Source organism: Dipodomys spectabilis, unplaced genomic scaffold, assembly GCF_019054845.1.
Source record: "Dipodomys spectabilis isolate Male_0828 unplaced genomic scaffold, ASM1905484v1 ptg000175l, whole genome shotgun sequence".
Lineage (NCBI taxonomy): Eukaryota > Metazoa > Chordata > Mammalia > Rodentia > Heteromyidae > Dipodomys > Dipodomys spectabilis.
Window position 1 is genome coordinate 9,217,925 of NW_024870852.1, and position 15,020 is coordinate 9,232,944.

At 52.5% G+C, this 15,020-nt stretch overlaps 1 protein-coding gene across 1 annotated transcript; it reads left to right on the plus strand.

Moving 5' to 3' along the window:
* The first annotated feature begins 2,616 nt into the window (after window positions 1–2,616).
* Window positions 2,617–8,698, plus strand: Tcf15 (transcription factor 15). Its single transcript, XM_042694717.1, has 2 exons — window positions 2,617–3,179; window positions 8,307–8,698. Exons 1-2 carry the CDS (start codon window positions 2,670–2,672, stop codon window positions 8,379–8,381), a joined length of 585 nt encoding a protein of 194 aa, XP_042550651.1. The 5' UTR covers window positions 2,617–2,669; the 3' UTR covers window positions 8,382–8,698.
* The last annotated feature ends 6,322 nt before the right edge of the window (window positions 8,699–15,020 follow it).

Below are 15,020 nucleotides of genomic sequence, written 5' to 3' on the forward strand. Positions count from 1 at the left end.
CCAGGAGGAACCATAGCTCCAGTTGAAGTGGACTGAGCATTTTCAGAAGACTGGGCTCACGCTCAGTGACAGTGGATACTGCCTAGCCCTTTGCTGGCATAAAGACAGTGGTACAAATTCTTGAGAGAACTTGAACCCTCGCTCTTTCCAATCATAAATTCCCAGCACCATCACCAGCTCAGGGAATGGCAGTGTTTGCGCACGCGCGCGCGCACACACACACACACACACACACACACACACACACACACACCCCGCTGCCTCCCACCCCCCCCCCCCCCCGGCCATTTTCAGAGCAGGAAAGTGAAATTAAGAGACACGAAGATGTTAAGGGGAAAACAAGGCTGAATTAAATTTTGAAAAATTTCAGTTTCCTTTTTTATGTGCACAAATGCATAAAGTATGGGATGAATATATCACAATTAATATTTCCTTGATACGCATTACATTTCTTTCAACTGTTTCAATGCCAACGTGTATTTTACGAGAGAATGGGTTCATAAATTAACTGATTCAAAAGTATGTGAGAAGCCTGGTGCCAGTGGCTCACGCCTGTAATCCTAGCTACTCAGGAGGCTGAGGATCATGGTTCACAACCAGCTGGGGTAGGAAAGTCTGTGAGCCTCCAATAAACTACTCAGAAAAGGCTGGAAGTGGCGCTGTGGCTCAAGTGGTAGAAGCTCTCCATGGACTGCACCTAGCCCTGAGATCAAGCCCCAGGACTGGCAAAAAAAATAATAATAAAGTATGTGAAGGTGTTAGTACATTTTATATTAAAAAATTTTTATGTAGTGAAATCTTTAAAAAAAAAAAAAAAAGAGGCAGGAAGTAACCTTGCAAAAAAGGGGTGGGGGGCATGGAGGCCGGGTCTTCCTTGTCCAGACCTTGACTGGTACCTACCACATTGTCCTGAGATTCTTTGTGTACAGCATGCACCATGTCTGTTCTCATTCGTGGTTTTAGATTACCCCCAGGTTCCCATGTATCCAACCCCCCTCCCCAAGGCCCAAGCTGAATGAACAAGGCTGTTGTGCCCCTGGGGTCCCCTCTCCCCGCCTTCCTACCCAGCATCACCGCTTCCGAACTGGAACTGGGAGGGGGCTGGACAGAGGAATTTCTAGCCGCCGGAGGGTCAGTCCGGAGCAGCGGGGAGGAGGGAGAAGGGGAGACAGCGAAAGTGAAGGGAACTGGGAGCCCCCGTGAGGAGGCGCAGACAGGGAAGGAAATCTCCCGGTAATAATTCATCAGCTCAGGAAGCAGCGCAGGCCTGGGACTGCGTGTGGGGCTGGCCCTGCCGGGAGGGGGCCCTGCACACTCCTCCTCCTCCCCCTGCCCCGCCGGGGTCACGGTCAAGCAGTGTGGGGGTGGGGGAGCCAGGTGTGGGAACAGACCCTCCTGCAGGCCTTGGCTTCCGAAGGGGAAACCCCTGAGACCCCCACCCCCTCCCCATCCACTTTCCAGGCTAGGACAGGCAAGCTGAGGAGGCAGAGCTGGGAGGCTTCTCCAAGAAAACGGTGGCCTAGAGAAGCCAAATGTACCGCCAAACCTTTTGACGGTACTCCTGAGACCCTCCCTGCCACGGATGCAGACGCCACGAAGCCATCAGCGCCGAAGAGAGGGCTGTTTTCCACCCCAGCGGAGACACTGATTTGGTCAGTCCTGGTTTGGAGCCGGGGAAACCCGGGGATGCCAGTGGCCTTTGTCAGCTCCGTCATTCCTCCCAGAAGCCTCTGCAAAGAACCATCGATGGACAGCCTGAAGTTTCTAGAAGGAAGACAGGCCTGGAGGCCTCCCCCCACCCCCCACCCCCGTCTCACCTTGTAAGGTAAAAGACCAGGGCTTTTACCTGTAAACAAGGGGTCCTATTTTGCAACCGCGAATCGGTCAGCGAGGACAGAGTTAATTTTGTTCAGGTCTGCATCCTCGGATAAAATCTAAAATCAAGTCTGTTGGAGTGAGGAAATGGGTGAACACGAATGATGTTTGTTTGGGTTTGGGTTCTGGATTGCTTTTTTTTTTTTTTTCATTAAGATTGTCATCGGGGAGGTGACATCGTTTAATCTTTTTCTGGAAAGTTTATGGCACGTCTCCCGTGACCATCACCGTGGACTTAGACAAAATGAGGACCCCTAGGCCACGCCCCAGAACTGCCGGGATGCTGTAAGCCCCGCAAGGCTTTCCCCCGACTGCTTTACACACCGGGAAGTTACAGCGCCACGGGATTAGAATTGGAGGGCCGGAAGACATCAACCACGCTTTCGGAAGGAGAAAACAGACCAAGCTAGTAGAAGAGACCCGCCAGTAAGTAGATCTGGAAGTCGGGATCCGGGCTCCACTTTACAAACCCGAAGCAACTGCCCCGCTCTCCAGAGCCCACCTCGAACCTGCGGGGCGGGGGCGGGGGCGGGCTCCCCCAGCTCCCGGGCCGCTTTCAACCTGGGGGCCTGGAACGACCAGTGCGTTGCCATTGGCCGGGGCGGGGCGAGCGGCTCCCCATTGGCCCAGCGGAGCCCCTCGCCCCCGCCCCGGGCCCGGATCCGCCCTGTGATTGGCCCCTCCCTCGGCTATAAGGCGGCGGCCGGCGGGGCCGTGGGAGCGCGCGGGAGCGCACCGCGGGGCGCGGTCTACGCAGGGTGGCCCGGCGCCCGGAGGGACGCAGCCCGGTACACATGGCGTTCGCGCTGCTGCGCCCCGTGGGCGCTCACGTGCTGTACCCCGACGTGCGGCTGCTGAGCGAGGACGAGGAGAACCGCAGCGAGAGCGACGCTTCAGACCAGTCGTTCGGCTGTTGCGAAGGCCTGGAGGCGACGCGGCGCGGGCCGGGGCCTGGGGGCGGGCGGCGAGCGGGCGGCGGCGCAGGTCCCGTGGTGGTGGTGCGGCAGCGGCAAGCGGCCAACGCGCGGGAGCGGGACCGCACGCAGAGCGTGAACACGGCCTTCACCGCGCTGCGCACGCTCATCCCCACCGAGCCGGTGGACCGCAAGCTCTCCAAGATCGAGACGCTGCGCCTGGCGTCCAGCTACATCGCGCACCTGGCCAACGTGCTGCTCCTGGGCGACGCGGCCGACGACGGGCAGCCGTGCTTCCGCGCGGCGGGCAGCGCCAAGAGCGCCGTCCCCGCCGACGGCCGCCAGCCGCGCTCCATCTGCACCTTCTGCCTCAGCAACCAGCGCAAGGGGGTGAGTGCGCGGGGCGGCCGATGCGGGGTGCGCGCAGGGCGTGGGACGGGGCTTCTAGGGAGCCCTGGAGGGGCAGAGCCCCCTCCCCTTGTGTCAAGGAGGGGGCGTGGGGTTAGTGATGGGCGCCTGAGGTAGGGTTTTATTAGAGCTAGTCACTAAGTTCCTCCAAACCGAAAGGGCGCAGGGAGACCCAGAACCTGGGGCCCATTTAATCGAGGGGCGCCCCCTCTAGCTAGAGGTTCCCCGGGATGCCTTTACATCTGGGAAGAAGACAGGAGCAGAGTAATGAAAACCGCCCTTGATGGAGCTCTTGCTTCCTCTGTGCTTGGTGCCTGGCCTCCTCTTGACCTTCAGGAGAGAGTTTAGCAGGTGGTAGGTTAACCCTTCCGTTCTTGGCGATGAACTGATCAGCCTCATCTGAGGCTCAGGGAGATGAAGTCGCATGCCTGCGTTTACGGTGGGTAGGCGCTGCGATTGCTGGTATGTCTTGCTGAGCAGTATATCCCCATCTCAAATGAAGTGACCCTCATCTTAAGAACTGACTCACAAGCTGCAGACTGCAAAGAAATAGAGACAAGCCTCCAACGCGGAGCTGAGGCACCCAGTTGATCAGCCGCCGGAGGAAGCAGGGGGTCCCTGCCAGTCCCCAGCCTCCAAAGGAACAGTGGGTTGGACAGAGCTGTTCTGAGGTTCTGAGATGGGGGATTCAGGCCAAGCTGGTCCTGCTGATCTGGTTGGTAGGGCTGGGTGGCCCTCAGCGCTTGCCAGACCCCAACCAGCATGCTTTGTCCCCAGCCTCTCCTTCCTTCTGGTCTGGGCTTTTCCTAAACTGAGGAAGCCAGTCTATGTGCCATATGGGGAAACTGAGGCTCAGAGAGCTCTGAATGGCTTTCAGTCATCAGTCAGGCCATGGGACCTGTAGTCAGGACAATGATCCTAGGGCAGATTCTGGCTACCAAGTCTGCCCTAAATCACTTGTTTACTTTGTGCCCTGGCCCCAGACCTCCAGACCCCCAGACTGGCTTCTCACCCCTTGGCTGCCTTAGTTTCCCTGGTCAGTCTTCTTAGCCACTGGTTTATATCTTCTCCAGGGTCCCTGCAATTCCCAGCTGTGGACGCTCATTGCCCCAGGCTGAGGTGGGAAGTCCAGGACTGGGCCTCCAGGCTGAAGTTGGGGACATGAGGGCTGAGTGGGCCTTCCTGGTATTCCCTGACCACCTTCCATCTCTTCATCCAGTTCAGCAGCCCTAAACTGCCCAGCAGATGCTTTCTGAAAATTATTACTATTTTATTATTTCATAGTGCTAGCGATGGAACCCTGGGTTTTGTGCATGCTGAGCAAGCACCCTACTATCGACCTCCAGAAGCTGCCTTGTGTTGGCTTTGAGAATGTACCCTAGAAGCAGGGGTGGGTCCCCCACGTCAGTCAGGTGCTCCTAGTGCTGTGTCAGAACCAGGACTGAGAAATGAAGACAAGGATGCTGTGGTATGATGAGAAAGAGAGCAGCAGGGCCTGGCAGAGCCCAGAACCCAGAGGCAGGCAGCTCCCTCTGGGGTCTGGCTAAATTCCTGAAGGATGGGTGGGAACCAAGGTGAAGTGGTAAAGAGGGGTGTTTGAGATCCTGGAGAAGGAAGTGGGAAGAAGTTACAGGTGGTAGGGCACAGAGGGGAGGCAGAGATTGGCTGGCAAAAGTGACAGCTCTCCTCCTGAAGGCTGACTGGTGCTGGACAGTCTGCATGAGGTACCCTTTTAGATCCCTCCACAGGCAAGAACAACTCTGTGACTCTTTCCACCTGCAGGGACATGCTGCCACTGGTCAGGGTCCTATTGTGAGTGATGAGGCAGGAGTTGAACTCAGGCCTGTCTGTTGGGGAATGAGGGAGCTGCAGGCCTGGGAAGAAGGTGTGTGTCCACTCAGCAGACAGGATGGGGGCAGTTAGCTTCTGTAGGTCTCAGGCTTGTCCCACAGCTCACAGGGCCTCATCTGGGCCTGGCCACTTCCCTGGGATCCATCTGTGGGACCAAGAACCCGGCCAAATTTGGCTACAGAAGCCACGATGCTCAACTCCACAGACTCCTCTGGGAATTGGCCAGGGGAGATCCTGGCCAGCACTGGTCCCTCCAAGGACTCAACTGGAAGGAAACTAGCTTGTCTTGGGAAGCCCTGTTCCCTTCTGAGCTCTGAGACTAAGAAGCTCCAAGGTCCCAGACCCTGTCCCTTCACCCTGAGCCTCTACTTCCCTCTCATCCTGGTGTGGCCTTAGGTCTCCATGAAAGCAGTCCCTGTGGCTCCTTCCTGCTTGAGGACAGCTGAGGGCTGGGCCTCTGTCGTAGCAAGAGTGTGTGGAAGATGGAAAGGACATTCTCATCTCTGCTTTGGATTTTATCTTTTGTCATCTGGGGGTGGGCATATCAGGACCCTCCTTCCTGTGAGACTGTTCCCATTGGTGTGGCTGGCTCAGGAGCAGAGGTAGTGCGCAGAGCATGGCAGGGACTAATAGGTACTTCTTGTAAACACTTCATGTCTACTTCATTGTGCTAAGACCTTGATATAAATCTGCGAGCTCATGGAGCTTATAAATAACTGCCTGGCACAGATGGGGAAACTGAGGCTCTGTGAGGCACAGTCACTTGTCTGGGGTCCATCTAGCAGTCTGTATTCAAGGACTGTAGGCCAGGACTGTCCCACCTGAGCCTGACTCTTAACCACACTGCTTCACCAAGACCCTTACTCTGAGTTCCTAAGGGACAAACAGCCCAGGGTCTGCAGGATCTCTTCTTTGCTCTCTTGGCAGTTGATATTCAGGTGGTCCCAGGATTCGAGGGATCATTTTGGGTCCATGTCCTAGGTGAGACTGAGGTTCAGGGAAGGGAGCTGTCCCAACATTCTCATGGGACCCAGGATCCAGACAGCCCCTACTTGAGGTGGAAGGTAATGCTCGCCATCCCTGAGGATTTGAGTGAAAGGAGGGGAGGCCAGTTTTCTACCCCAACCTCAGCACTCCACTCCGCTCTCCTCAGCCTCTCCTGCCAAAGTTTGTCTGAGAAGCCCAGGCCCCAGGCTCTGGGACCATGGCCTCAGCCCTCAAAATAGCCCTGCCTGTTAGTGAACATGCTGTCCCTGGGCCCAGCGAGCCTCCAGGGAGGCTGGGCTCACATCTGGATGGATCTGCCCCAACCTGGGCCAGGGCTAGGGGTGGGGGTGGAGGGCGGGCAGGGACAAAGCTCACATCTGGTCAGCCAGTCTTCTGCTGTGAGCATTTACTGTGTTGTGTTCCTGACATAGGACAGCTTGCTGGACAGTGTGCATTCTAGCCTGGCTCTTTTACCAGGGGGCCAGGTGCCTCTGGGCTAGTCGCTCAACACTGGAGCCCCCATCAGGAGCACTCTGGCAGCTATGACCTCTCTGGTGTCCAGTAGGGATGAAAGCTGTGTGGCCACCACCCAATCCAAGCCGCGTTGGTTGGCACCTGCTCCACGCCAGCCTGGGCTAGAAGTGGAGCCTCAGAATGAGGAATGTCTTTTCCCTGAGCCCCTGGCCTGATAGGGAATAAAGGCAAGTCCCTGCCTTTTTCCCTGGGCAATGCATCCCAAAGGCTGGAAGTGCTAGGCAGTTTCAGGAGAAACCATCCCAGGGAGATGAGAGGGGGAGAATATGTTCCCAGTGAAGACCCCACCAGTGAAGGCTTAGCAAGGCCAGGAATCCATGGTATACTGGTGGCAATGAGGCAGACACAGTGGACTCAGCCAGGCTGTGCCAAGACCATGGAAGGTAGCTGGCCCTTTAGTGTAAAAGATTATTATTATTTTTATTATTTTGGTCTGTTGTGGGGCTTGAACTCTGGGCCTGGGTGCTGTTACTCAGCTCTTCAGCTCAAGGCCAGCACTCTACCACTTTGAGCCACAGTGCCATTTCTGGTTTTCTGGTGGTTAATTGGAGATAAAGAGTCTCACGGACTTTCCTGTCTGGGCTGGCTTTGAACTGTGGTCCTCAGATCTCATCCTCCTGAGTATCTAGGATTACAGGCATAAGTCACCAGGACCCGGCAAGATTATTCTTTATAACATATTAAAATTTCAGATACTAGGATACATGCTTAGATGCATAAGACCCCTCCATACACAAAGTATATTATATATGCATACACATGTATACACAAAGTATATTATATATGCATACACATGTATGTGATGATTGTTTTAGTTGATCTGCACTGGGGCTTGAATGCAAGGCCTCTTATTCTCACTTGACTTTTTTGTGTGTATGCATGTATGTGCTGGTCCTGGGACTTGAACTCAGGACCTGAATGCTGTTCTGAGCTTTATTCAAGGCTAAGCTCTACCACTTGAGCCACAGCTCTACTCCTGGCCTTTTCTGAATAGTTTGTTGGAGATAAGATTCTTAGGGACTTTCCTGCCTGGGCTGGCTTCAAATCATGATCCTCAGATCTCAGCCTCTTAACCTCCTGAGGAGCTAGGATTACAGGTGCAAGCTACCAGCACCTGGCCCATTCAACTTTTTTTTTTGGTCGTGGGGCTTGAACTCTGGGCCTGGATGCTGTCCCTCAGCTCTTCAGCTCAAGGCTAGTGCTCTACCACTTGAGCCACAGCGCCACTTCTAGTTTTCTGGTGGCTTATTGGAGATAAGAGTCTCACAGACTTTTCCTGCCCAGGCTGGCTTTGAACTGTGATCCTCAGATCTCAGCCACATGAGTAGCTAGGATTACAGGCGCGAGCCACTGTAGCCCGGTTCCACTTGACATTTTTTTGCTAAAGGCTAGTAACTATCCTGTAAGGATGGTTTTAAAAGCCACTGATGAGCAGGGAAGGGATAAGAAGGTAAAGAAGTATCTTCCCATCCCAGCTCCCTCCCATCCTTCTTGCTTGCGCGAAATCCTGTCTGAGGGACACCCATCAGCCATTTCCCACATGCTCTTTTCTAGAAACTTCCACTTGTGAGCAATCAGCTCCGCCCTTGCTTCTGCTCTAAGCAAGGCCTCTACACGGCACCCCCTGCTTGCTTGAAGTTCCTTCTGCTTTAGTGTGACAGAACGGGGATGGGTTGTCAAGCTGATTGCTAGGCATAAGGGTATTTCCTCCTAACCCCTCTTCCTCTCCTTCTGCAGGGTGGCCGTCGTGAGCTGGGGGGCAGCTGCTTGAAAGTCAGGGGAGTGGCCCCCCTTCGAGGGCCACGGAGATGAGCCTGGGCCCCTACGGCATTTGCTTCAAGCAGGACCCCAGAGAAAGAGGCCAGGAGCTGGACAGGGGAGAAGACCTCAGAAGCCAAGCCATCCCTTCTTTGCCTAGGGACCAGGGACAATGGCCTGGGACCAGGACCATGTGGGCAGAGTCCCTGGGAGGTCTCCACCCCACCCTGGAGAGCCTTGAGGACCCATTGAGTCCACCATGGCCAGGCTGAGGCAAGAAAGAACTTCTGGAAAACCAAAAACTGTTGGTGACAGGTGTGTGTGTGTGTGTACGCGTGCGCGTGTGTGTATGTGTGTACATGAGATGTATATGAGAGAGAGAGAATTGGTGGGTTTAAAATAAAAGTATTTTTAAATAAAAAAGTATCTTTCTCCTCCCAGCTAAGGAAGGGAAGGACTGGTGGGCTTGAGGTCGGAGGCAGACCCTTACCTGGGAAGAGAGAAAGGCCGGGCCATGTCCTGGGCTGCTGAGCCCCGGAGCAGAGGCTGGAGCAAGCAGGTGGCTAATGTGGAAGTGGAGAGCACCAGCCTTCCTCACTGCCTGCCATTTATCTGATGTCCTAAACACCATTTGCTGTCTGGTGTGGTGGGTAAAGAAATGCTCGCTTTATTTATTTGCAAATAACGATGAGATCCATGGTTCAAAACTCAAAAGCCACGAGATGTCTTGAGGTACAAAGTCCCCTCTCCCTGTCCTCCCAGAGGCTGCCTCAGTCACCGGATTTTATGATGGGCACACTTAGTGAACAGTCCACCTTGCCTCTTCCTTCCTGGTGCCTTTAATGGAGCTTGCTGTCATCCAGGGAGGTGGGTCCCATATTAGCTGATCATCATTGCACTTCACAAGGCAGCTGTGCACTCATCGTCCCTGTTCCTGTCCTGTCCATGCTGCCACCGCCAGGGCCACACCCCCAGTGCTGAGGGCAGGTGTTGTCACCCCTGTTTTAGCTGGGATGATTTGGGGGACTAATGACAACAAGCACCTGGCAAGTGACAACCCCGTACTCCCTCCTCCCCTACATCCTGAAGTCTGCCTCTTTTCTTTGTCTTTGCCAGTGTTGGGCCTTAAACTCAGGGCTTAGGTGCTATACCACTTGAGCCACAGCTCCACTTTGGCTTTTTGGTGGTTAATTGGAGATAAGAGTCTCATGGACTTTCCTGCCCTGGGCTGGCTTGCATCCTCAGATCTCAGCCTCCTGAGTAGCTAGGGTTACAGATGTGAGTCACCATTGCCCAGGGGTTTGTCTACTTTTAAAGCCCGAAGCAGTCCTTCCTTTGCCCCAGTGGAGTGCCAGCCCTGGGCGCTCTGGAAGGCAGGGGTAAGTTTTTGCGGCACTTGATCCAGCTGAGCCGAGGACAGCAAGAGCTAGTCAGGAGCGCATGGCTCCCTGGGCTGGCCAGGGTCCCTGTGAGGCCTAGCTAAGAGGCATTCAGGAGGCCACACAGCTACCACTACCTCTGCCAGGTCTACCCTCTACTTCCACTGAACAAGCACTCCATGTTACTGCCTGCAGTCTTCTCACACGTAGAACAGACCCTGCTCCAGGTACAGGCGGCCTCTGGCAAGGCCACAGGAAAAGGCCTATGACCTTGTCAATGGCAGGAAATCTGGAGGTGGGGGCAGAGAAGATGCTTGGGTGCTCTGGGCTGGAAGCCCACTTCTGCAACAGGTTTGCTGGGTGACCCCCCGAGATATTGCTTGACCCCTCTGGGCCTCCTTGGCCCAAGCTCTCACCAGCAAGAACAGAAAGTGTTTATTTTGCTGTGTTAAGTAGTTTTTAATAGGCCATTTTGCATACTGGATAAACAGTTCAAGATGCATGCAGTAGTATACAGTGAGTATCAAAGAACTCTACCCCCCCCCTATTCCCCCCCCCCCCCAGCTCCTCTCCAGAGCAATGCCATTAGCAACTTCCGGTAGCCCCTCCAGAAATACCCAACTGGTTACTATTTCTGGGGGAAAATATATATATATATATATATATATATATATATATATATATACACACTTGTATTTTCTGCTTATGTCTTCATTGTAAAAAGTTCAAATACTCCATGCTCTTAAAAAAAATAATAACCCATCCTAAACAGCCTCCAGTGCACACCTGCCTGCAGTGCATTCATTAAACTTGTGCTTCAACAGCCACTCAGCCAAGCCTTTTTTTTTATGGAAGTAGAGTGCACATGCAGGAACCTGCATGTGCCAGCAGAACACAGCTCTGGGAATTTGCACCCTAGCATGCCAGCTAAGGAACAACCAAAAAATGCTTCCCAGAGCTGGGTGCTAGGGGCTCACACCTGTAATCCTAGCTAATCAGGAAGCTGAGATGTGAGGATCATGGCTTGAAGCCAGCTGGGGCAGGAAAGTCCTGGAGACTCTTATCTCCAATAAGCTACTCAGAAAAATTCAGAAGTGGTGCTGTGGCTTAAGTGGTAAAGTGCTAGCCTTGAGCACAAGAGGCTCAGGGACAGCACCTAGGCCCTGAGTTCAAGCCCCAGGACCAGAAAAAAAGAAAAGAAGAAAAGAGAAGGAGGGAAGGAGATGGAACATGGGGTGGACACTTCTGCTCACACTGGCTCCTTACAAGTGGCTGGCACATTCACTGAATTCACAGTTCAAAAGACACAACAGAGAATAAACTGAGCTGGTTCTCAGAGGGTAAATTCTGTTAACCTAGGATTCAGGGGTTCCCACAGAGGGGAACTAAGTACAAATAAGTGTATATGTGCGTGTATTACATGTGTGTGTATATGGCCACACATATGCCTCAGAGATGATAGCTTTGTGTGTGTGTGTGTGTCCATCGTAGGGCTTGAACTCAGGGCCTGTGCTCTGTCCCTGAACTCTTTTTTTTTTGGGCCTTGAACTCGGCCTGGGCACTGTCTTTCAGCATTTCAGGTCAAGGCAAGTGCTGTACCACTTGAGCCACAGTACTACTTTCAGTTTTCTGGTGGTTTATTGGAGATAAGAGTCTCACAGACTTATCCTCAGGTTTCTGCCCCTTGAGTAGCTAGGATTACAGGCATGAACCACTTTTGTTCAGTTGAGCTGATAGTCTTTTATACCCTCTACTCAAATTTTTTTCCCTTAATACTTCCTGGAGAGCTGTTTGGTTTTTTTTTTCAAATAATTGGGTGAGCTGTTTCACACTTTTTCACAGCTGCATAGTGCACCATTTCCACAACTATTGCAACTCACTGTCTTCCTGGGTAATGGATGGTTAATGGCTGTGAATCTTTGTGAGCTGCAAGACCATCTCAATGCACATGACTTGGAAGAAACAGCTGAGGATTCAGACCTTGGTGTGTGTGGGGGATGGAGGGCATTTTCCTGTCACTGCCCCTTTCCTAACACATGTACTTTCTACCTCCAGAACAGGTTGGCTCAGATAGCCTTTTCCAGGCCAAGGTGGGGTCAGAAGGATAAAGTTGCTCAGCGAGGAGAACCCAGGGCTAAGCAGGGTGCGGTGGCCAACCGCAGCCTGGGCACCTTGAACCCTGCTGGTCTTAACTCCTCACAAACCATCCTGAAGCAAATGATCTAAGTGATCTGAGTTCTCTCTGTTTAACAGCTGGGAAAGAGAAGACAGAAGTGCTGGGGCGTGGGTGCCCCCCTCTCCAGCCCCACAAGTCTCTGGTCCTGCTGAGCTACCAGGGATACAAGCCTCTAACTCCACAACTGCAAGCAGAAATTCCCAGAAATCACCCATAGCCATGGGAAGCTGAAGCCCAGAGAAAGAAAGAAAGAAAGGGGGGGGGGGCTGGGGAGGTGGCTCAGTGGTAGAGTGCTTGCCTTGCATGCCTGAGGTCCTGGGTTCGATTCCTCAGCACCACAAAAGAAAAAAGCCGGAAGTGGTGCTGTGGTTCAAGTAGTAGAGGGCTAACCTTGAGCTGAATTGCTGAGGGACAGTGCCCAGGCCCAGAGATCAGGCCCCACGACCGGACCCAAAAAAGAGAGAGAGAGAGAGAGAGTGTAATGGGCCATTGGTTGCATAGTAGTTGAAGCTAAGCAAGGCATACAACTCAGCATACCACCCCCACATTGGTATTCCTTTCTGGCAACCCAAACTACTTCCACTTCTATGAGATGCCCATTAGAGTAAATCAGAGCCAGGTGGGGCACTGATGGCTCACACCTGTAATCCTAGCTACCCAGGAGGCTGAGACCTGAGGATCACCATTCAAAGCCAGCCCTGGCAAGAAAATGAGACTCTTTATCTCCAATAAACCACTAGAAAACCAGGAGTGGCACTGTGTCTCTAAGTGGTGGAGTGCTAGCCTTGAGCAAAAGAGCTCAAAGACATCACTCAGGCCCTGTGTTCAAACCCACGACTGACAAAAGACCATAAGAATTCTGAAATCAGCATGTTTAACAAGTTAACTCTTAACCCTCACACAATCCCAAAGCACAGTGCACTATCATAGAGCCATTATATCATTATAATATTTACAAAACCATCAGTTCATGGAGCCCACATCTAAAGACACGCATCTTTCATTTACCCCACCTGGTCCTGTGTTATGGCATCTTTTACTTCATGTGCTTGTAACCTAAGGCATCTAGACCTAGACAAATGAGTGCAGGTCATGACCTTGGATGCCGGCTGGACGCTGGGGGCCAGGCAACACAAAGGGTTTTATTAGGACAGTGGGCCAAATCAAAATGGGAGCAACAGATTCGATACTGTATCTGAGGCAAATCTGAGCTTGTTTCACAGCTGTGGCCATCTAGCCTTCTGCTTGAGAGAAGTATTCCAGGACCCAGCACTCAGGAGGCAGAGGCAGGAAGATCTGTTTGGGGCTGGACACACACACACACACGTATAATTTTTTTTTTGGTTGGTTGGTTGTGGGGCTTCCTGGATGCTATTCCTGAGATCTTTTGTTCAAGGCTAGCACTCTACCACTCTGAGCTACAGCTCCACTTCCAGTTATTGAGTTTTTCATTGGAGACAAGAGTCTCATGGGGACTTTTTGCCCAGGCTGGCTTTGAATTGAAGTCTTCAGATCTCAGCCTCCCTAATAGCTAAGATTATTGGCATGAGCCACTGCTGCCCAGTTATTTACATATATTTATATATTTATGTACATATAAATTACATATTATCTTTAGATATCTATATATAAAATATATAATACACAAATTCTATGTAAATTATAAAATTATCTATGTGATTTTTTTTTTTTGTCGGTTGTGGGGCTTGAACTCTGGGCTTGGTTACTGTCCCTCAGCTCTTTAGCTCAAGGCTAGTGCACTACCACTTAAGCCACAGCACCACTTCCTATCTATGTGATTTGTATCATATATTAGTTATAATTAGATAAACATAAATATACTTGTTTATATTGTGTAGGCGTCACACTCTGAAATGATGAGAAAAATCATGGTGTGAGAGGAGGACAGAGCGTCGTGGTATACTGAGATTTTGGTGAAGCCGGGTATGAAATAGTACGCAGGCATTCTCTGCCTTGCTTCCGTCCCTTCCTGGTGTGTTTGTAAATGATTGCAAAACAAAAAGTCACAAAGCAGCCAGGCTCTTGGCTGAGGTGACGTGGGGCTGTCCACGGTCCCCTGGCCCATCTGAGCCACCCCTGCTCCCACTAGGTCCATGGAGGACAGAAGCATGGACACATACAGTGGGCCCAGGTGCTTCTGCCCACGACTCCCAGGCCCTTGTGTGCCTCAGGAGGCCGAGGTGACCCCAGCCCCTGGGCCTCCTGCCACCATGATTTATGTCCCTTGGAGCCACAGCAGCTGTGAGCTCGGGTCCCACTGGGCGGCCAGCTTGAAGGGGGCTGGGAGGGAGGAAGGGAGGCGCTGCTTCACAGCGTGTCTAATTCAGACCAGATTTGTGGACCCCCACGGGCCTGGAGGCAGGCTCCCAGGGGGGCAGGGTCAGAGGGCGGATAAGCAGGGCCTGGAAACCAGGGAGCCACTGAGGGCAGGCAGGCTGGAAGGCAGGAGACCAAGCCTGGTCTAGGCTGGCCACTGCTCCTGGGTGACCCCCGATGGATGTCTAGCCCTCTCTGAGCCAGTGCAGGGAACAGGAAGGGCTCTGTCAGGGGGGAAAGAAATTTTTTTCTCTGAAGCCCTAGTTTTAGAAAAATGCTTCACTTTTTGCAAGGCAAGCGCTCTACCACTGAGCCACCTTCCCAGCCCAATGCTTGACTTTTTGGAAGGCCTACTATTTGTTTTGTTTTTGTCCAGCGTGGGGCCTGAACTCTGGGCCTGGACGCTGTCCCTCAGCTCTTCAGCTCAAGGCTAGCGCTCTACCACTTGAGCCACAGCACCACTTCTGGCTTTTTCTGCTTATAGGGTGCTGAGGAATCAAACTCAGGGCCTCATGCATGTGAGACAAGCACTCTACCACTGAGCCACCTTCCCAGCCCCAAGGCCTACTATTTGTGTCTGGCTTCAATTGAAATGCATATATACATATCATATACATGCATAGTATACATATCATTATTGTTTCATTTAATAAATGACGAGATCAAGGGGCAAAGATACTAAAGAACTTGTCTGAACCTGGCACCAGTGGCTAGCGACTTAGGAGAATGAGATCCTCGGATAGTGGTTCAAAGCCAGCCTGGCTAAAAAGTCCATGAGATTCTTTTCTCCAGTTAGCAAAA